The 23,144-nt window shown below is 43.1% G+C and overlaps 1 protein-coding gene across 1 annotated transcript in view; it reads right to left on the bottom strand.

The window, feature by feature from the left end:
• The window catches only part of LOC125435598 (V-type proton ATPase subunit S1-like), a 54,347-nt gene extending 33,305 nt beyond the window's left edge, over positions 1 to 21,042 (bottom strand). The window contains exons 1-5 of the mRNA XM_048501819.1: positions 20,911 to 21,042; positions 8,301 to 8,427; positions 8,135 to 8,203; positions 1,466 to 1,659; positions 985 to 1,025 (exon numbers count right to left, since the gene is read on the bottom strand). Coding sequence (XP_048357776.1) covers positions 985 to 1,025; positions 1,466 to 1,659; positions 8,135 to 8,203; positions 8,301 to 8,427; positions 20,911 to 21,023 — 544 coding nt within the window. The 5' untranslated portion in view covers positions 21,024 to 21,042. The remainder of the gene's footprint in view (positions 1 to 984; positions 1,026 to 1,465; positions 1,660 to 8,134; positions 8,204 to 8,300; positions 8,428 to 20,910) is intronic.
• Between the last annotated feature and the right edge of the window lie 2,102 nt (positions 21,043 to 23,144).

Genomic DNA, 23,144 nt, shown 5'->3' on the forward strand with positions numbered 1-23,144 from the left:
TGTGTAAAATTCAGTTCTTGCCCCAGGCTCCATTTTATGATAATATACCTTCTTTGATTAGAGGAGGGACCTTTCCCCCCCAAAAAAACTCTTTCCCTGTCACATGTTTCTACACAGACACCAAACACATCTGAATTCCAAGATTGCCCCAAATAATTCTGTCAGCAGCTCTGACTGCGTCCACCCACTCCCAGCAATTCACACAGGATCTGTGAGGAATTAATCCTTCACAGTCAGGTTTTTCCTGCAGGCTTAATGCCAGCAAAGCAAAGTTCCCAGACCAACCCCCTAGCCTGCTTCCGGACCACCCTCGCTATGCTGGCAGCAGTGGTGGGGCACTGGGTTTGGCCGTGTTCCAGTGCCAGGGAGCACCAGTGCCCACATGCTGGCGGAATTGTCCCTCTACTGGGGTACATGTCCCAGGGAGGACAAGTCTATGGAGTTGCCTTGCACTGCTTCAACAGGCGAATCCCCCCCCCCCCCGCCCCCGGAGCTGTAAGTCAGAGAAACATTGCTCTGCAGGTATGTTAGAACAATTTGCCTTCCCATTGTATTTCAACTGGAACAAACATCCATAGGCTTGACTGCAGAAGGAAGCTCACTTAAGTTATAGTGAAGTTATAGTGTACAGTCCATATACAGAAAACACTTGAATATTCTCTGTATGTCAGTGGAATAATTTTCATGTCACAAGCAACACATGTACAGCTGAACATGTGATACAAACATTACATTTATTCAGGTACTACCCAATGTCATTCGTAAAGTGAATGGACATTGGCACTTTCTTAGAAACTGTTGATCATGCGCACAGACAGAATTTACATGCATTCACTGCAGCATGTGAACAGAACTGAAATTGAAGTTTTGTATTTATGTCTGCATTTATATTCTGTACATTCTAATTAATGGAAGTTATCTTCCACATGTATTCCCACCAATTGCAGAAAGTTATGAACAATTTATCTCTTGCATGGTGCTTACCATTTTCCATCAATGCCTTTAAAGTAGCAGGTTTGTCTTTTCTACAGAAATCAAAGGGAAGAAAAATTAAAATATAGCATAGGAAGGAATACTGAAAACTACTACCTGCAATTTTAAAGGATTTTTTATATTTCAAGTACAATCAGGATCCAGTAAACTAATCTAATAGAAAAGGTACAAGTGATTTCTTGCTTATCTTGAGAGCTGGGTATTTTATATGTAATATCAAAAAAGTTGGGAGTATTTTTTTAAAAAACACACAGAAATTTTGCATAATTTGGGAAGGCAATTAATTAGAACAATTGACAACTTAGAGAATCCAACATGGTAATGTCCAAGAGAGAAAACCATTGAAATGCCATCAAAGATTTAGATTTTTCTGTAAGATTCAGGATGTTGTTCATCATTATTTCTATGTTTGAGAAGAGGCTGCTATTTTGTGCATGCATGAAAGAGTTTGGGTCTTAATAGCACTTCCTACCTCCTGGTTGGTTGTAACCTGATCACAAATAGATTGGGTTTGGATGCATTCACCATTAGATATGATGTTTCAGGGCCATTTATGTTCACCAAAGGCAAATTCAGAGTTCTCTGAAGGTATTCTGTTAGATGCTTGACAGCCAGGCAGTCAACAGCTGGTAAAACTAAAGAGGATGAAGAAGCTTTAAGTAGCTCCTGCAATAAATAAAAATAAAAGTTAATTATAATGTAGGAATGATTGTCTTTTGTACTCTGCTAGGGTTGATTACAGTCTTTTATACTCTTCATTATGAAAAAAACTTCTTATTCCCCACGAGAATAAGACATACAATTTCATTACCAAAACAACTCAGTAAATGATAATCATAAAGTCTAATGAATAATAATGAATAATGAACAATTTTGGAAAAAAATAATCTTTGTGCATGAAGTATGACAAACTGGCTGGTTTGCAATCAGCTCATGGTTTTGTGAAAAACTCAAAAGGGAAAATACTGTTTTTAACAAGGATTGTTTGATCACCTCTAATGGCTCTAGCCTAAGATGTTCCATTTCAGCAACTCAAAGCATGTTCAGGATAATTATTCCATTAGGTGGTGACTTGCATGTAGCAACACTCAAATAGATAACGTTTTCACATTTCCCAGAACACAATGCCTTTCAGTGGCGCTAGTTCACAGGTATTGCTGTAACCCAAATGGTAAACAAGCAAGGAACATACCAAACATATGAAGTTGCCTTACACAGAATCAGACCACTGGTACATCCAGCCTACTATCATCTAGACTGGCAGTGGCTCAAAGCAAGTTCTTCATGAATATCTGAGAGTCTTTTGCCTGGAGATGCCAGGGACTGAACTAGGAACTTTCCTTGTGATTCTACTAAAAGTAACAATCAGGTATCTTCTGCAGTGTGTGTGTGTTACTTCAAGTCACTTCCAACTCATGATAACCCTATGAATCAATGTCCTCCAAAATGTTCTATTGTGAATAGCCTTGCTCAGGTCTTGCAAACTGAGAGCTGTGACTTCCTTTTATACTCAATCCATCTCCTGTCTGGTCTTCTTTTCCTGCTGCCTTCATGAATATTTTCTGCCATTATTGTCTTTTAGAGTGACTTTTGTCTTCTCATTACATGAACAAAGTATGACGGCCTCAGTTTAGTCATCTTAGCTTCTAGGGACAGGTCAGGCTTATTTGATCTAGAACCCACTGATTTGTTTGGGGTTGTTTTGGTGGCCCACAGTATCTGTAACACACTCTTCCAACACCACATTTCAAAGGAATCTTTCATCCTGTCAGCTTTCTTCATGATTTATTTATTTGGCAGATTTGGTATATCACCCACCCCCGAAGGGCTATGGATGGTGTACAATCTGCATGATAAAACTTTACAATTTAAAACTCAATATAAATAATGTAAAACCATAAATAATCTATTAATACAAAACACATATATATCAGATGGTGAAGATCACATATCATTTTGTTATGAATTATTACAAGTTATGAGGGTTGGTCCAGATGATATAACCATATCAAGTTGGAATACAGGGGATGGCATCCAATTTCAGTGGCTATCTCCCCCACCCCTCCAAGGCCCGGTGGAATAATTCCATTTTACAAGCTCAAGATCTCACAGGGCTTCAACAGATAGGGAATTCCACCAGGCAGGGAACTAACAGCAGGGAATTTCACCAGGCGGGGACCAAAGCACTAAAGGCCCCCTTTCTCTCCTGTAGGAGACTCAACGGGGCTTACAATCTCCTGTCCCTTCCCCCCTCACAACAAGTGAGTAGGCTGAGAGAGCTCAGAAGAACTGTGACTAGCCCAAGGTCACCCAGCTGGTGTATGTTGGAGTGCTCAGGCTAATCTGAATTCCCCAGATAAGCCTCCACAGCTCAAGCAGCAGCGGGGAATCAAACCCGGTTCCTCCAGATTAGGATGTACGTGTTCTTAACCACCATGCCACTGCTGGGAGAGCTTTGTCCATGGTCTGGGGGGGGGGGATTAATTGAATGGTTATTTTTATTGTGGGTTTAATTGTTATATTTTATCAATGAGGCTTTTTACTATTTTTAATTTATTCATACTACACAGTGTAAACTAACACAATCAATAGGATGAGATATGTAATAAACTATGTAATAAAACTGGGATTATAGAAATCAAAAACTTAGCAAAGAGCTGGAGTCCCCATTCCCCAACATTGTGCCTTTGGGTGCCATGTGCCTGTTGATGCCTTTCCCAGTGTCACCAAGTATTTTTAGAAAGTAAGTGGGGATAGGTGGGACTGTGCAGATGTTTTATTAGTAGTTGGCAACAATGTCTGTGTAACTAAAGTTAAGTCAGGGCAGCCATTTTGTCCTTGCTCCATCTCCTACTGCAGCTATTTTGTGACACCCATTTTGTGACTGCACACACTACACTGTATCAGAATTCTGAATGTGTCCACCTGCTTTAATAGTTTGGGGACACCAGATTAAAATATTATACATATGTTCAACACTGAAGAAAATGGTATTATATGATTAGAAAACATTACAGTGAGTGCAGAATAATACATTCAACATTGCTTTATATTGTATTTATTATTGTTGTTTATTAATTAGATTTTAGTTGCTGCTCACTCAAAAGATCTCACTGCAACTTATAACACTTAAATAATATCATAATAAATGAGCCAAAACCTAACAAAAATTAGATAATGCAAATGAAATTATATTTAACTCAGCACCAGTTGTTACCAGTTGTTTAACTCAGTTGTTACCAGTAACAACTGTTACTCAGTTGTGGAATGCACTCTCTGATTACTATTTTGTGCAGGGTTTGCAAGTTCAGGTTGGCCTTTGGAAGTTAACTAGATCTTCTAGGCTGGTTTGATATCGACTGCATCTGTGGCTGGCATCATCAGAGGTGTATCACAGAGAGAAGTATGTTATAAGAGATGTCTGGACATAGTGTATACTTCTCCCTGTGATACACCTCTGAGGATGCCCGCCACAGATTCTGGTGAAACATTAGGAACAAGATCTACCAGACCAGGGCCATGCAGCCTGGAAAACTCACAACAATCAACATTGAAAGTGATGCTGTGGGGGGCGGGGAGGAATCTACCCCGAAGCAGCATCACTTTCAATGTTGTTTAAACTGAAGAGCCCAGAGTCTCCCTTTAAGATGAATCTGGGCTCCCTAGTTTAAACAGTGTTGAAAGTGATCCTGTTTGGGGGTAGATTCTCCCCTTAAGGGGGATTTAAAAGGAGAATCTGGGCTCCCTAGTTTAAACAACATCGAAAATTATGCTGTTCCAGGGTTGATTCCCCACCCCAGTGGAACAGCATCTCTTTTAATGTTGTTTAAACTAGGGAGCCCAGAGTCTCCCTTTAAGGTGGATTTCAAAGGAGAATCTGGGCTCCCTAGTTTGAACATTAAAAGTTATGCTGTTTCAGAGTGGATTCCCCCCCTTCAAAAAACAGCATCACTTTCAATGTTGTTTAAACTAGGGAGCCCTGGGTGTGTTCAGATTTGTGCGTTGGGGCATGTTCTATAATGTGATGGTGACTTTGAGATGACCTGGTGCAAAACAGGTTGTTTGGTCATGGTGGGAGGATGGCTGCCCCATGTGTGTGTGTGTGTGTGTGTGTGTGTGTGCGTGCGTGCGTGCGTGCGTGCGTGCGCACACAAAACTTAGATTTTGTCCTGGGCTCCATTTTCCCTAGCTACGCCTCTGGGTATGGGTGTACACCAATTCTTCCTGTATTTTTTGGATTCGGGTTTATTAGATCCAAGGGTTTTCAGAAAAGCTGAAAAAAGACAAATACCCATGCAAGTAAATGGAATTTGTTTGTTTTTCTTTCAGACATCCAATTTTTTTTTGGCTCCATTAAAGTCTATGAAGAATATTTTCAAGGCAGGGGGGTTGTTTAATGTAGACCACAGATGTCAAACTCACGGCCCTCCAGATGTTATGGACTACAGTTCCCATCATCCCCTGCCAGCATCATGCTGGCAGGGGACTATGGGAACTGTAGTCCATAACATCTGGAGGGCCGCGAGTTTGACACCTATGATGTAGAGGGACCAAATTTGCTGCATAGCTGAAGGGGACTCTCCTTAGGAGAACTAATTCTTTTAAGAACTACCAAGTTTGTTGAAGTTTGGGTGAGGGGGCCTCACCCCAAAGAGGTGCCCTATCTTCCAATTGAAAAGCTGAAAATTCCAGTGGAAGACAGGACCCATAAAATTAGACCCCCCTGACCAGAGGTGGGATTCAGCAGGTTCACACCACTTTGGCAGAACTGGTTGTTAAAATGGTGCTTATAAACAACCAGTTGTTAAATTATTTGAATTCCACTACTGGAACCAGTTGTTAAATTATTTGAATTCCACCACTGCCCCTGACCCATAGCTCCATTGAGGGCTATGGGTAATCTTTCCATGGCTCTGAGGGGGGCTGTTTTTCAAGGTAGGTGCATCAAATTTTCAGTGTAGCTGCTAGTAACTTTCCTTAGAGGAATTCTCAAGTTTGGTAAAGATTGGATTGGGGGGGGGGGTTCCCATTTTTATTGGTTCTCATATGGAAGATGTATGAGGTCCAATAAAATTTAACCCCCAGATCCAATCATTACCAAACTTGGGCAGTTCGTTCAGTGACGTAGATATAGATTTTTATGGGGGGTTTGGGGGTGAGGACATGCCCCCACCTGCCTCTGGGGGTGTGGCCACGCCTCCCCAAGCCCTACCCCCAGCCTACGTGCTTATAAAAGCAGCTCTCCAAGGCAAGGGATGGCAGACTCCCGTGACCTGCCCGCCCTGCCTCCCTCACCGGCTGGGCTCCCACCTGGCAGCTGACAGTCCCTTCTCTCTCCCCTCCAGGCAGAGGGGTAGCTAGGGAAAATGGAGCTCAGCGCAAAATGTGAGGTTTGCGCAGTCCCCCCCATTGGCGACTGCTGTGATGCTGGAATCCACCCCCAAACAGCATCACTTTCAATGGTGTTTAAATTAGGGAGCCCAGATTCTCCTTTTAAATCCACCTTAAAGGGAGAATCTGAGGTCCCCAAATAAAACAATATTGAAAGTGATGCTGTTTTGGGGTGGATTATCCCCCACCCTGAAACAACATCATTTTCAATGTTTAAACTGGGGTCCTCAGATTCTCCCTTTAAATCCATGCCGAAGGGGGTGGATTTAAAAAGAGAATCTGGGAAAAATTGGAGGGTGCCTGCTGTCAGGGGTACAATTGTTAAGCTAGCAGCACCAAACTTTCAGGGTATCTTTGGGAGACTCTCCTGATGATACCACCCAGGTTTGGTGAAGTTTAGTTTAGGGGGTCCAAAATTATGGACTCTCAAAGATGTAGCCCCCATCTCCTATTAGCTTCCATTGGAAACAATGGGGGATGGAGGCACCCGTTTTGAGAGTCCAGAACTTTGTACCCCCTGGACCAACCTTCACCAAACTGGGGTGGTATCAGCAGCAGACTATCCTGATGATACCACTTAGGTTTAATGAAGTTTTATTCAGGGGGTCCAAAGATATGGACCCTCAAATGGGTAGACCCATCTACTATTAGCTCCCATTGGAAACAATGGAGCACCCCTTTTGGGGGTCCATAACTTTGGACCCCCTGAACCAAACGTCACCAAACTTGGCTAGTATCATCAGGAGTGTCACCTGACGATAGCCTGAAATTGTGGTGCCGCTAGCCTAAAAACTGCACCCTCTGCAGGCCAAAAACCAAAAAACACTTTAAAATACAAAAACCCACAAACGGGGGAGCGGAGCTTCGGACATGCAATGGGGGGTCTGAACCCGAGACCCCCCCCCTTAACTATGTCCTTGAGTCTGTTACCAAACTTCCTCTAAAGACAGTCTCCAGCATCTATGCAGCAAATTTGGTGCCCCTACTTCTAAAAAATAACCCCCCAGAGCCCTAGAAAGATTCTCCATGGACTACAATGGAGGGGGGGATTTAAACATCAGCAGAGCCTCTTAGTGGCTATATCCAGCAATCCTAAAAAGATCCTTTAAAAGCCATTTTTTCTGGCTTTTTGGGGATCAGGATTGTTCTTCTCTTGATCTATTCTGAGGCTCTATCCTAGGGCAATTTTCCAATTAAAGCAACCCTGGAAGGTGAGACAGGCTGGACTCAGAACCTGAACCCCAACAGAAACTGACACTTGTTCTTAGATGCAGATTCTCTACAGAGCAAAACAAATTAAATAGTGCTCCAATGTACAAGTATCATTTTCCCTAAAGAAAGTATCCAGAAATAACAAATTAGTGTTCTTCCCACATTAATCTATGAAACAAAACTTGAAGCAAAACATAAATTGATTAGGATACACTTAAACTTTATAAGCCATCACCTCAATTATGAATTTTAAAAAAATATTATGGACTTCACAGTAACAGGTTGGGAATTGTGAATGTTTTGTCCCTATCCAATTTCATTGCTAGCAATCAAACTGCAGAACAAAACTCTAAATTCAAATGCTTTTCCACAGGCTGTATAAGAAAATTACTGTCTGTTAAACTTCTTTTATGACATTTATTAAGTATGCAACAGCCTTCACCTTGTTCCCAGAATTACAATGTCACTTGTTTCAAGCATGGTTTTGTTTTGATTCTGAAAACTGCTAGGGGATACCATATGGGACAGTTATGCTTGCCTGAACATTGAGAAATGTTGTCTCATTTCCAGAGGAGCCTGCATAACGTGTGAAGTCATCCACACTAAGCTGGAAAACAAAAAAGATATGGTAGGTTGCAGGGGGACATCCTGACTTATTACAACCAATTTGCATTCTGCAATTATGAAGTGAGACTGACACCAACCATATCCTGAAGAAAGATGACAAGGTTTCTGGAATGCTGAGAAATAGTGTGTTGCAGTAACATATGCAGCTCAAGCTCGGAGATAATGTGTCCTTCGTGTAAAGTACTTGCCAAGCCTTGAAGAGATCTAAAAATAAAATGACAACTCAATTTGTTCCCTGTTAGAACAGATTTTGAAACATGAAAGAGCGCTGGCTGTTGTAGGTTTTCCGGGCTGTGTGGCCGTGGTCTGGTGGGTTTAGTTCCTAATGTTTTGCCTGCATCTGTGGCTGGCATCTTCAGAGACATGTGTTTCTCTCCATGGCACAATGTGCCTAGCAGTCAGCTCTGGAGCTTGGAAATTTTGGGGATCAGGTTTAAAAGATGATTTTTTTTGAAAAGCACAAAAAAGCTGGGGGAAACCCCATATTGATATATGGATTTGGCTTTTGGGGGTTTTTAATTAAAATTTCCAGGTCTTTTAACACTGAACCCAAAAAATACTGAAAAAAATTATGTACACCCATAAGTGGCTGGGGAATTCCTCCTCCCCCACCCCATGAGTATCTGAGGGCCCCATTTCTCTATACACTAATAGTGAAGTTGGCCAAAACTTTGGATACCAAAATATGGTGAATGGAGCTGTTCATGTGCAATTTTTTTCTACAAACCTGAAAAGGGCCCCAAATTTGCAGACAAATGGAAATCTTTTTTTAAATAATGGTGAGGTTAAATAATCAAGATGTTAAAAGGAGACCTGTAACTTTAAGCAACAAATTCCCTCAGTGGCTGTTGCTGGGTCACCACAGCATTCTACCAGTAAAATGCATAGGGAGAGGGCAGAGCCCTTTCCAGGCCTATTTTTGCCTTTGAGAGAGGGTACCTTGGGACCAGGTTGCCAGCCCCAGATTGAGAAATTCCTGGAGATTTTGGCCCTTTCCGCAGTGCGGAAAGGGCGCCCCTGCACCGGCAGGAATCCTGCCGGTGGAGGAGTGGGGGCTGTTCGCACAGGAGCGTGCGAGTGGCCCCCGCAGAGGCCGGCGTGGGAGAGGCGGCTCCACACGGAGCCGCCTCTTCCCCATCCCCCCCACTCACCTCGTCGTCCTGCATCGCCCTGCTGGACTGCTAAGACCCGCCCACGCTGCCCTCCAATCTCCAGGGTTTGGAGGACAGCGAGGGAGGGTCTCAGCAGTCCGGCAGACCGACGCAGGACGACGAGGTGAGGTGGGGACGATGGGGAAAACAGCGTGTTCCCGGCGGTGCCGTTTGCACCACGCCAGCAGGAACACGCTGTTTTTCAAAAACCTCCCTCCAGGAGGGAGGTTTTTTGGGGCTGCCTGACGCCACCCTGTGGGAAGTGAAGGGAAGCCAGGTCGGCGCTGCTGCATTTCAGCAGCGCCGCCTGTGTGAACGGCGCCTTAGGGACGGCATTTTTGGGCCGTGCAGAAATGGCCTTTGTGGGGAAGTCTGAGGAAGGCATAGTTTGGGGGATGGGAGAGGCCTCAGCTGAACATAATGCTATACAGTTCACCCTACAAAGCAATCATTTCTGGGAGATTGCTGCCAGGCCTAGGATTGCCAGTTTCTGGGTGACTTGGTGTCTCCAAATTTCCATGACTCAACTAGGCCTGGCTGCTTCCTACTGTTCACAATGTCAAAAAGTGAACCGAAAAGAAATGTAAACAAAAATGTATTGTGGTGCAAAAACACATTTAAAGGCTAGAGTGAAACAAATACAATGCAAAGATGCTCAGGTTAGAACTGCAAAACAACATAGCCAGACATGATTTATACAGGAAAATCAGTCCTTTAAAGTGAGTGTCTTATATCAACAAGAAGGTGGTAGCAAAGTCACAAATCTGCAAACCAAGGTATGCTAAATCCAGTGCAGTCAGTCTTTGGTTCAGTAGCATCTAGCTTGAGAGTTGGGAATGGGATGCTGGTCTTTGCAGCATTTTGTGGGATGCTGAGCCCACTTCCTCAGCTCTTCCTGTTTTTTTGAAGTTGCCTGCAATGTTTCTGGAGCTGAATGTTAAGCAACAGTGTATATAATAAGACCTCCATCTATCAAAGTCTGGAGAAAATGGCTACTCTGGAGGATGGGTGCTGATATTATACCCTGCTAAGGTCACTTTCCTCTCCAAACCTTGCCTCCTCCAGGGGTCCCCCCCACCCCAGATCTCCAGGAATTTCACAACCTGAACCTGGCAAACCTAAGGGGGAACTGAACTGTGTAGTTGAGAGATTGTAGTGTAGTTGTGCAGTTGGGAGATCTGAGTAGTTGTGATTCCAACAAATCTCCACATGCCATATGGAAGCTGGCAACCTTAGAAAGAGAGAAGGAAGCAGGAAAAGGGGAGAGGCTATGGGGGCTTTCAGGAAAGGGAAAAAGGAAATAGTGGGAAAGGGGAAAATGAGATGGCTCCTTCAAACCTTTGAAGCTTCCCATTTGTATATTTTTAAAGCTCATGAGGAAAGCCCTGACAATTCAGATTTGTTTGATATCCATGGTTAATTACTTCTTTGACACTATGCATCTTCTAAAGGCATACAGAATGTAACAAACTTGGGTTTTCTAATTTGTTTCTAATTTTTATTTAATTTAGAGATGAGACTTCAGGGTATGAATAAAGAAGACAGCTAGCTAAGAGGAAGAGTCACGAATCCTGATACCTACCAGCATGACTCACATCTCACTTCTTCCACAATGATGGAAACACATAGCTCTTTTGATGCCCCTTCAGACACTCAACAAGTTGTGATGGGGGACACATGACCCCCCCTCCTCCATTGTGCTTTTTGCCCAAAACAGCCACTTGCACAGCACCCTCCAAGGGGGGTGATGTGGAAAATCCATGATCAGGAAAGCCTGTGCTCTTACAGTTTTAAGATTAAAGCGTCCATGGATGAGGCAAGGAGGAAGAGGGATCCATGTGGGCCCACAGCAGTAGGAAGTGAGGAAGCTATTGCTTCTTTTCCACACTGGATTTCTGATTTTCTAAACTCTTCTAGAGCTACCAGTTGACTTGTAGCAGAAACATACAGATACCTTATGGGAAATGGTGCATGGTTCATAATACAAACAATTATCTTTTAAACTGTAGGATACCAAATCACATGAATTTTGGAATACTGAAGAAATTATCTATTTACATGTGATTATTCTGACATGGGTGGAACACATGATACAGAAAGCTTGCTGAAACAAAGCAAAGGTCTGGCTCAAGTTAGTGCCTGAACTGGGAGAGCTTCCAGGTAATTCTTTGTCTTCTGCTTTGTGGTCCGTGAAAGAAGAAAATCACAAAACACAATAAATATTCCTTTTTTATTTAGGAAATATTTGTTTGTTTGTTTGTTTGTTTGATTTCTTATACCGCCCACCCCTGAAGGGCTCATATGTTACCTCTCCAGCTCTACTCCAGGAAAGTCACAACTAAACTAGTAAAACACATTGGGAAAATGGATCACATAGTAAGGCCTCTTCCGCACGGCCATGCTCAGGGGGTGCGTTGGCATATATGACGCTGACGCCAGGGGCGTAACAAGGCAAACTGTAGCCCTGGGCAAAACCTGAGTTGGATGCCCCCCCCCCATGGGCGGCCACTCCACCACGATCAAATTTTTTTGCATCAGGACATTGGTACCTGCAGAAGGTGCATTTTTAGACATATCAGCACCAAAATTTCAGGGTCTCATCCAGAGACTGTCCTTATGCTATTACCTAAGTTTGGTGAGGTTTGGTTCAGGTAGTCCAAAGTTATGGACTCACAAAGGGGGTGCCCCATCCCCCATTGTTTCCAATGGGAGCTAATAGGAGATGGGGGTGTGACAAATGCACTTATCCTGCATTCAGATTACAGGGTGGACCCACCCCTGAAAGAGTTAAGCCCTGGCCAGCCCTGATTGGCCAGAGGAAAATAGGCAGAGACTATATATACTGTCAGCGAGAGTGCTGAAGGGTTCTTTCTTTGAGTCTTTTGACTTTTTGGCTCTGACTGAGCGGTTGTGCCTTCGGGTACTTTTGTGACAGAGTGAGGAGAATCCGCCAAGTTCTCTCACTGCTGTGTTGCTGGATAATAGCTGAGAAGCTATTTAAGTCATCAAAAACCCTGAGATTGGGAGGAGAGTGTCCGCCCTCAGGTGTTTTGTTTTGTTTTTGGAGGGAAACCTCTAAAAGTCCAAAAGTCTGTCCTCCAAGCGAACACCAGTCTTGGGAGGCCCAGTTCCTGTGGCAGAGAAGCCAGATTTCGGGAGTGTGGGAGAGGGAGGCTGTTATGCCTGAATCCCACTGGGCGTAGACTGGGTGTTTTATTTTTTGTGAGGTACAGCGGGCTGAAATCTTTTTATTTTATGAGGGAGTGTGAAACCTCCACAGTAACATCTTTAAAGAAACATCTTGTTCTGAAACAAAACCTTAAGTGACGTGACACCTGCGAGTGTTCATATTTATTCTGAAAGTGAAGTAAACCACCTGCAACCATTAAGCTTTAAGAAACAAACTGACTCTGTAACCGTTAAGCTAAAACAAACTCTCTCTGAAACCAACACGCTTATTTCCTCTCCAGTTTACCTGAGAAGCCTTTGTGAAGCCAGCAATAAACGTGTTAAGTTTTGTTCCATTTAAACCCAGTCTCAGTCTTTATTTTTCTGTCTATGTCTGTGTGTTCCCCAAACAAAAAGGGAGGTGGTGGCCGTTGAAAATCAGTATTGAGTGGGCTATATATACAGAAAGAAAATTTATTTTTGGTGGCAGCGAAAAGAATATTTTTGGGGGGGCAGCACAGAGCAGAACATATAAGCGCCTTCCTTTTACCAAACTACAGTTTTGAGGGTCCATAACTTTGGCCCCCCTGAACCAAACTGCACCAAACCTGGGGGGTTATCATCAGGGAAGTCTCCTGATGAGACCCTGAAAGTTTTGAGACTGTGCTTTCAGAAATATGCCCTCCCCCCAGCCTGCAACTCCAATTGACAGCAATACAGAAAACTCAATGCAGAACAAAGATTCTTGGGCAAATTTCTGGGATGTTCCTGCAGGGGGCGCATTTTTGGATGTATTGTCACCAAGAGGGTATCATCTGGAAACTGTCCTTATGGGACTCCCCAGGTTTGGTGCAGTTTGGTTTAGGGGGTCCAAAGTTATGGACCCTCAAAGGGGGTGCCCCATCCCGCATTCTTTGCTAAGGAGATGGGGGCTACCCTTTTGAGGGTCCAATAACTTTGGACCCTCTGAACCAAACTGCACCAAACTTGGGGGGATGCCATTGAAACCAAAAACAGCGGTTTTGGAAACAGCAGCTTCGTGCCATACGAACCCCTCCCTAGGGACGCTGTTTTTAGCGTCCCTGGGACGCTGTATTCCGCCTGTGCGGAAACAGCCATTGACAAGTTGATAAAGCAGCCAAATCAGTAGAATAAATGAAAACATCCATAAAAACATACCAGTTAAAAAACTATGCATCAAGCATATGTGGTAAGTCTTACAAGTAGCTAAAATACCCTAATGGAATAATAGTTTTTCTGATTTTTATATATATTTAAAAATACACACAGACACACACACACACACACATATAAAATACATGTATAGATATAAAATACATATATGTGTGTGTATTGTAAATGTCTTCTAAAGATCAGAGATAGAAAAAAAAGAAGAGGATCAGTAAACCTTTTTGGACCATTTAAAAATATTTACACTGTGGCTTTGTTTAATGCTCTTGGTGGTACATATCAAGGCAGAGAAATCAGAAATGACTTTACAACAAAACAAACTCCCGTTAAAATCAGGGTATTTTATGTGGGAAATTAGTGTGAAATAAATACACAGATGGATATTTTGAAGAGTTTTTTCCCCCAAAAAAGTCTGCTATTAATTTAAAAATAATATGTGAAACATGAATCTGACTTAATTATATATAATGAAACAGCAGATGCTATTATACATGAAAGGACATGAGGATGCAAAACGTATGGGAAGCTAACATCCTGTGTTAAAATGTGGTGCTTTTTATAACATGTACTTTTACTTACCGGTACCTTTTAGTCTGGAACTCCTTCCCCAAGATCAAATTGATTGCTTTCTACAGTGTTCTGCTTTTTGAAAAAAGAGGCCTAATAGAATAGTTATTGCTTTTTGGCTCCTTCTGTTCCAACAACTCTTTGATTATGAGGTCACAGAAGAGAAGCATTTATCCTTTCATTTAAATAACCAGCATAAGGCCAGGAGATAAGAAAATGAGAGAATACCATTCAAGCTTTCTTGAAGACCTTTAGGAAGTGAATTCTAAGTGGGAAGGTAAGGGTGCTAATACACCGTCACTATATACAGAGTAGTATTTATTATGATTATTGGTGGTTGTGAAGTTTCACAGTCATTAGAATTGCCAATTCTAGGTTGGGAAATTCCTGGAAATTTGGAGGCAGTGCCTTGAGAAGGTGGAGTTTCTGGAGCGAAGGTTGATCAGCAGGAATGTGATGCCATGCAGTCTGTCCTCTGCTGTCATTTTCTCCAGGGAAATTGTAGACTGTGGGTGAGTTGTAACTCCGGGAGGATTCCAGGACAACACTGGTAACTCTGCTATGCACATAAAATCCCATTAGGTATGGTTCATTTGGGTGACAGGGGACTGGATTATTAGGAGGTCATTCAATATATTAATGTGCTTAGATATGTTGTACAAGAGCATATTATATAATGAAAATACAGTATCAACATGTACTGTTCATGCTTCCTGTATGCATGTCACTTTCAGTTTTACACAATGCTTAGCTCCTATGGAACTAATTATCATAGATTTCTAAAGAATTGCATGATGGGATGGTGGTGGAAAGAGTCACAGGTCACTTATGGAAGCCCCATAGGGTTTTTCAAGGCAGGAGACATTGGAAGCTGGCTTGACATTGATTATCTCTGCATGAGCTGAAAGAGTTCTGAGAGAACTGTGACTGGTCCAAGGTCACTCAGCAGGCTTTATGTGGAGGAACGTGGAATCAAACTCAGTTTTCCAGATAACAGTTCACTGCTCTTAACCACTACATGACAATCCTGCAGAGCAAAAGAATTTGCCAATTCCTCCATCCCGTTTCCACAATATCAATGGTGTAGCTTTAATGGGGACAAACGCCCAGGGAACCCCCTGTTGAGTCACATGGGGATGGAAAATTGTTCCCCACACCCTTCTCCCCTCACCCCACCTGCCAGGCACAGCAGAAGCTTTGCAGCTGGCTGAACTAAGGTAAGTGGGCAGGGGGTGGGGGTGGGGCACCATGAGGGTGGGCCACCCCCTCACCCCACCAGGCCCGACAGAAGCTTTTCAGCTGACTGCAAAGAGCCTTGGCGCCATTTTGTACCAGGCACCATCCACCTTCCTTTACTTACTCTTCACTGGCCAAAACAACCAGTGGATTGTTTATCTACTTATTTTAATATATCTTAGTTGTATTTTATAAAACATAGGGGGTCTTTTTAAAAAAATCATGCCTTTCCTGGTCTTATATAAGCCAATATTACAGATAATACAATTTAAGAACATATGTGCAATGGCTGGACATCAAATTTGCATGCTCCTATTGCCAGTGGCAGCAGTCAGAGCCACAGAATTAAAACCAATGACAGGTGGAACAGAATCTCAAAAAGGTATTGAAGCATCTCACAAAATGACATTGCTGTGGCAGCCCAATTCACTTCTACCTGAAGGAATTTTATTTGGAGTGGCAACCTAACAATGGCCTGATATGAAATGTTATCTTACAATTTAGCATCTTTGATTCCTCAAAGGAAGATTCCCTCAAGAAACGATGAAATTTCTCACCTTGTTTGTATTCACTGGATCACTTCCATATGTCAAATAAAACCGTCCATGTCTCTATCTCTAAGCTCCTTGCATGTGACGGAAGAAATATTGGATAGAGCAGCCTTGTCAAATTGAAAAAAATCATTTACAAGACTCAATCTTGGCACAAAGCTGGCTGTCACTATAAACTGTCAAAGGATTTAACTGATTGAAAACAATTGATATTTCTACCAACAGTCACATTTGGCCTTAACTGTTTGCACCAACCTTATGGAATATCACCAGTAAGCTAACATTTTGAAAATGTATCTTGAAGTTACAAACAAAAGGTATAGAGACTATGCTGAGTATCAGCATGGTAGGACAGGTAAGAAGGACCTCTCCTGAAGAGTAGCTGTGGCTGCAGAAGGATCTGGGTTCAATTCCTGACATCTCTACTGAAAAGAATGTAAAAGACATATGCTTGAGACTATGGAGAGCTGCTACCAATCTAAGTAGACAATACTGACCTTGGAAGGAACAATGGTCTTATTTAGTATAAGGCAGTATCATATATTCATGCATGTGTGTGTGTGTTCCCTTGATCCTGTCTCTTCCATGCACCTAATCATTCTCCTTCTACATAGTCACCATAGAACAAGCCCAATTTTCAGCCCTGAGTTATTCGCTGAATTTGTATAGAGAGGCAAGTTGTCCGTATTGCCTCCCTATACAAATTAGCTTTTAACATGGGGAATTTCTGCCAGTTTGCTGGGTGGTTTTTAAGGGTGAAGGGACTTGGAGACTAAAAGAAAGTGTGCGCAGGGGCTGAGGTGGAGGGCTTGTATTGCATCTGACTTTGCCAATTATGTCTGGTGCCTGTCTAATTCCTGCTGAAACATCATAGGGCTCAAATATTCCTTGCTTTTGGGAATTTGCAAATGTCCCATTACTTATGCTTTGCTATTAAAATGAATGCTGCGTTTCAGTCTGGAGTAATTGACAGCTCTATTGCTCTTAACATCATGTTTCAATCAGGAAAGGCTTGAAAGCGCACCTCTCCAAAAGTCCACTGTGACAAGGTTATTGCTTTCTTATTTTTTTAAGCAGATCAGTTTTTCCTACAATTTTAGTAAAACTGTCATATCCATAAATAATACTGGGGAAGTCTGGAGTTTTTCCTCAAGAAGTCTCTTTTTTCTTGTAAGAAAGGATCATTTAGAAGTATATTGACTGTGTGTTTAGCGATCTGTGTGGGACAGGGATGAATTGACTCTTTATTGCAGAGGCATATTGGGGGAAAATGGCACCCAGGGACAACACCTGCTCTGAGTGCCCCCCACCCTGTGCACCCTATGCTCAGAGGTGGGGCTTGGGGGCAGGGCTTGAGGGTGCAGCTCGGGCGGGGGGAGCTCAGGGCACTGCTGCTGTGCTGTGCCCGTCCAAGCCTCCCGTCTCCCTACAGGCCGCCTCCTGGGCAGAAGGAGGCAGAAGCTGACCTGCAGGGAGGCAGGGGCAGAGCATCACTGCAGACAGTCCAAGAGCCAGTGAGCTGCCTCCTTTCCTCCACAGGCCCTTGGGGCGGAGCTTGGGGGCGGCTCGCATGAGCACAACTGCAGTAGGCCAGCTCCTGGGCTGGCCTGCTGCACTGGCGCCTGCCAGAGTCCCCTGCCTCCCTTCAGACTGCCTCCTGCCCACCCTGGGGAGGGCGGAGGCTAGCTTGCAGGGAAGCGAGGGCAGGGTGCTGCAGCAGGCCCACACCTTGAGTGCTGGCATGATTCCCCACCTGGGGAGAGGCCTCCCCACCATGCAACCAGGCCCAGTCTTGGGCGCCAGCGCAATCCCCCAGCAGAGGAGAGGCCTTCTGGCCATGCTGCTGGTCCCAGCCTTGGGTGGTGGTGAGTGGCACCCCAGCACAGGTAAAGCCACTGGGTGCCAACCAGGGCGTCGCATCATGGTAGAGGCCAGGTGCAGGGACCCGGCTGGATCCCAGTGCTCCATGTGACCGAAAGCCATGGTTACCCCATATCCCTATAGGCAGTACATCACTGGGCCATTTCCCAGAAGGTCATTGGCAGTCATGGCCTACTCAAACTGAGCCCTGCCATTACCATCAGCAGTGACAGTAACTGAACTAATGAAGCTGCTTTATTGAGAGTTAGACCATTGATTTATCAAGATCAGAAGTAGATATGCAAACTAACTCACAGTGGTTTTGCAGGGGCCCAGAAACAAATCTATTTCAGATCATCTGCTTCCTGATTATTTTCAATGAGGATGCTTGGATTGAATCTGGGACCTTCTGCATGCAAAGCAGATTTTCTACCAGTGAACCACAACCCCACAAACTTCGCCTGGCAGGGTCTGAATTCAGCTTGATCTTGGGTTGCTTTAGAGGCTCAACTCACCCTGAAGGCAAGAGGATTAGCAACAGAAGGATTCAAAACCAAAGAGGGCCAGCAAATGAATTAGCTCATGGAACCAGCAAATAGGAAATATCAAGCAATGAAACATCTATAGTTGCAGGACATTCTTTTAACTAGTAAGCAATTGCATACAGGTAAAGGACGTGCATGCGGAAATGATCACAGGCACTGCATAGAGCTGGAATTTTAGGCAAGAAGTAGCAATATGGTGTTTATCATTTCCCTTTAAAGATGACTCTGTATTAGGGTTGCCAGCTCTGAACTGAGAAATACTCGGAGATTTGGGGGGCGGGGGAGCCTGGGAAAGACAGGGTTTGGAGAGGAGAGACTTCAACAAGGTATAATGCCATAGAGTCCACCTCCAAAGCAGCCATTTTCTCCAGATGAACTGATCTTGGTCATCTGGAGAATCAATTGTAATAGTGGGAGATTTCCAGGTGCCACCTGGAGGTTGACAGTTATAACTGTGTGTAGCTGATGAGTTTGAATTTGATCTGTGGTCTGACACACAGGTCCCTAGTAATCATGGGCTAAATTAATCAGCAGGAGAAATAAACCAGACCAATTTTAAACCAGAATATCACTGGCCTTCTCAACACAGTTTCTTCCCCCTTGATACATAAAACAGCCACTTCCTTTCTGTTCCTTCTCTCTCCAGAATCATTTTTTTAAACGATTAACAACCTTCTCTATATCACGTAGGTAAATTTTTACAACACAAAGAACATGGTTGTAGGCTTAGAGTTTACTGATCACAAAACAAGGTAAACACAAAACTGGTTTGAATGTAGAACTTGAAGGCAATTCGGTGGAGCAGCCTGCATGGGACCAGTTTCTGGCGGCTGGTCAGGCACACCTTTGCATGTTTATGGAGACAACAGGAGCAAGAGTTCCCAAAGTAGAACAAAGGGCAAAACAGCCTTGAAATTCTTCTTTCTGCGTTTTGTAAAAAATTACATTTCCCACTGACTTTTTTTATCTGAAAGCCACTAAACTAATTAATGTAAGTTCATAACCTCTGAAAAAAAAGATTATCAACATTAACCTTCCTTTGACAAAAAAAAGACACACCTGCTATGTTCATACCCTAGACCTCTCATTGTCTACTACTGGTAAGAAAAAAACCTGCCATGTCTTGTGCACATGCAGAAGAAAAGGAGGGGATGTGACCTACCGAATGGGGGCAGGAGCTCTAGGTATACACAGAACTATGACGATTTTCCCATTCATAATATTGGAGGTGAAAATCCATGTGTACTCTTTCACAAGCTAAGATATGATGAGTTCTTTGAAGAAAAATACAGGGCTACATTTGGACATCACAACTGCTCAGAACTGACAACAAAATCCTTCATGCATTAATGTAAGCAAGCTTGAAATGCTCTTGCTGAGGAGAAACATTACCATTTGGTTCAGAGCTTCTACTGTTGTACAGGTAAGACAACTGTGCAATACTATTGAACATCCATATATCTTTAAGATCATCTGAAGACAATTCAGTGTTGGACTTGCACCTATTCAGATGTCTGTTTCTCATCTTTGATTACTTGTCTGTTAGAAGGATGTAAGGGAGGAACCTATAATATGGCAAACTATTCCTAATGTGGTTACAGTGTCCAACTAGGATCTGGGAGACACAGGTTGGAATTGTCATTCTGCCATAGACTCAGTGATCTTTAGCCAGTCACTCTCAGCTTAACATACCTCAAAAAGTTTTTATAAGCATAATGTGGAGAAGGGAAGAAAAACGTAAATCTCCTTGGGTCCCCATTGTGGAGAAAGATGAGTATAAATGAAGTAAACAAAATCTTTAGCAAAAGGAATCCAGCTATATGGTGGTTCTTGCAACTGTCTGCCATAACATTTTGCTGAGTCTACATAAATTACAGCTCCATTATAACAATCTTATCTGTACCTTTTATGACATTTCAAATAAGTTAGCTTTTCTAATTTTGATATTCCATTTCCATAATCTTTGGGCACATTGTAGAATTTCTAATCAGAGTAGCCAAGCCACCCAGCAAAGGCTGAAAAGCAACAGTGTTAATCCAGCATCAAAGAGTCAGGCGTGCTGTAGCGCAGCATCAAGGTGAGACAGCAAATACTTTTGAAAGGAGGAGCTGATCACTACTATTAATCCTGTGTTACAGATTCATGCAGCTCCCCGTTTTTTGGCTACCTGGGCAGTAACCAACCCATGACTTGTGACCCTTGAAACTGTTTTTTCTAAGCCTCACTCACTCACTCACTCACCTGCATGCCAAGACTAAAAAGCAGACACAACCACTGAGTTATGGCCTTCATGACTTTTTTTTAAAGGCAGACCGTGAGCCAGAGTTCCTACTTTGCATGCCCTTGGTGCCACAGAAAATAGCACTAAGGCCACTAGTTCCTTAGGAACAAATCTTAGCAGAGTATAAGCTGCTTTACCTGTCTGTTGACCACAGAAGCATGGGCATATGATCCACCAAGAAAATCCCTCTGTGCAGCAGGCTAAAGAAACAGAATAGCTGAACCCATGGGAAAAGGCTGCAAGTGGCCATGTTCCCTTCTGACTTCGTTCTTGACTTGTCAGCTGCAAAGAAATGTTGTCTTTGGATGTGAAGGAGGCAGTTTTTTTATGATCCCAGAAACATCTAGATCCAGCCAGGATGTGGGTTGGGATTGTTTTGTGACAACACTACGAATATTTATAACTGAACAAAGTCTCATCTGGTTGGGAACACTGCAGACTTCTTTACAATATGTCTCAGATATTGTGTAGACTTCAGGCAACAGCAGCATTTGCCTTAAAATAATTTTTTTTAGTCCAGGTGACCGATTACCTGTCACATTACGATAGAGTTACTGCTCCAATAGATTCTCAGTTTACCTCTAATGGATTTCCTACCAGTGATATGTACAGATCAATTCCCAGCTGAAGCAAGCAACCACCTCTTGATCTATTAAAAGATAATGCATAATGTCCATGATTCATAGTAGATGGTGCTCTAAGAGAAGAAGTACTAAATGTGGTGGGCTTGCCAGGCTGAAAGTTAATGTAGGCATTCACCACAAATTTAACATATGTATGTTCAGCCATCTCAACACGCTTCAGCCGTATGCATAACCTTTTACTGATAGTTCACTGTCTTGGACTTCCGTTTCAGAAATTTGTTTCATTTCATTTCTTGTTAATTCTTATGTCCCTCACTGCAGTTCTCCTTCACACATTTCCAAAAGTCAATGTCACACATTCAGGTGTTGGCAAGCTGCAACTGTAGTATATATTTGTACATCACAGTTCCTTGTGGGCGAGGAAATAAGGCAGCAGTTTATATTGGTTACACATGAGGAATGGGTTTAAGCAGTTTATAACTGTGATGGAGGATAAGGAATAAAGTACTCACATGTCCATTTTGTTTTGGCCTGCATATCTTCAAGCTGCAGAGGACTCTGGTCCTGTTTGGGAACAGCATGTATAGAATCCAGGAAGAGGGGAAGTTCATAAAAGGTACATGTTGCTAGTCTCAGTTTTGTCTACAGGGCAAATCTTGTGAAGAATGAATAGCTTGGACAGTGTCATGACCCCCTTGACCAGACAACTAAGATACTTGTGGAAGCACAAAGGTTTCTTTATTGCAGGCAGAAGACAGGTCAAGAACAGTTGCAAGACAGCTCTGCCAAATTAGCAGACCTATTACTCATATAAGCAGTTTTCCCCTTCCCCCACTCATCCAGGCAAAGAAGCAGAGAAGCAGTTATGAGAATGTGACCGTCAAGAGGCCAGCACCAGGGAACAGCTAGATAACACACCTAGTCATTGACAGGCGGCGAGCTGGCAAGCACAAGAATTCACACAGAGCGAAATCTCCCAATCCCCCACCAAAAGCAGGCCTGACAGATAGGTTGTCATGACTCTGAACAGTGGCTCTCAGACTGCCTGCCTGACCTCCTGCCTGTGCCTTGACTCTGGACTTTACTACACCCTTGCTTGCAGCCTGCCTTGACTCTGGACTGCCTAACCATGCCTTCTGCATGGGCCAAAAGCAGCGGTGTGAAAACGGTGTAAAATGGTTTAAAACGATGTAAAAGGGTTTATGCCGTTTTCACACCATTTTCATACTGCTGTTTTTGGCCCATGCGGAATCCGCCTTAGTTAATCCCTGCCAGCAGCACATAGTTTCAGTCCATCAAAACCCATTCAAAGCAACTATTTGATTTTTGAAAAGGAGAGAGTTGTTTTGGGACGCTTGGCCAATGAGGACCAGGAGTCAGGACCAGTAAGTGATGAAGCTAATTTTGAGGATGCCCCTTCCTGTTGCACTGTCAGGGAAATCAGTCATAGATTTTGCTTAAGATTTAAGATTCAAGACACAGATGCCTCTTGCCATTGGGAAAAGGTTGTAGTGATTAAAGGAACAATGGATGTAAGACAGTTAATTGGCTACCATTGTTTCTTGGCAGATAAATCACAGCATGCTTTCATTAAAATATCAGTTTGTAATTTATGGATAGGATCTCTGAATTAACGACAAACCATGGTTCTTCTTCGATGACTGTAAGCTGCATGTGTTTCTCAATCTTTCAGAGTTAAGGACTGGTACACAGGACAGACAATACAAGTCTAAAATTATCTGGGCTGATGTTCTTTTACATAAAACTTCTGGGGAATTGAAATACAT

This window comes from Sphaerodactylus townsendi, linkage group LG06, assembly GCF_021028975.2.
Source record: "Sphaerodactylus townsendi isolate TG3544 linkage group LG06, MPM_Stown_v2.3, whole genome shotgun sequence".
Classification (NCBI taxonomy): Eukaryota; Metazoa; Chordata; class Lepidosauria; order Squamata; family Sphaerodactylidae; genus Sphaerodactylus; species Sphaerodactylus townsendi.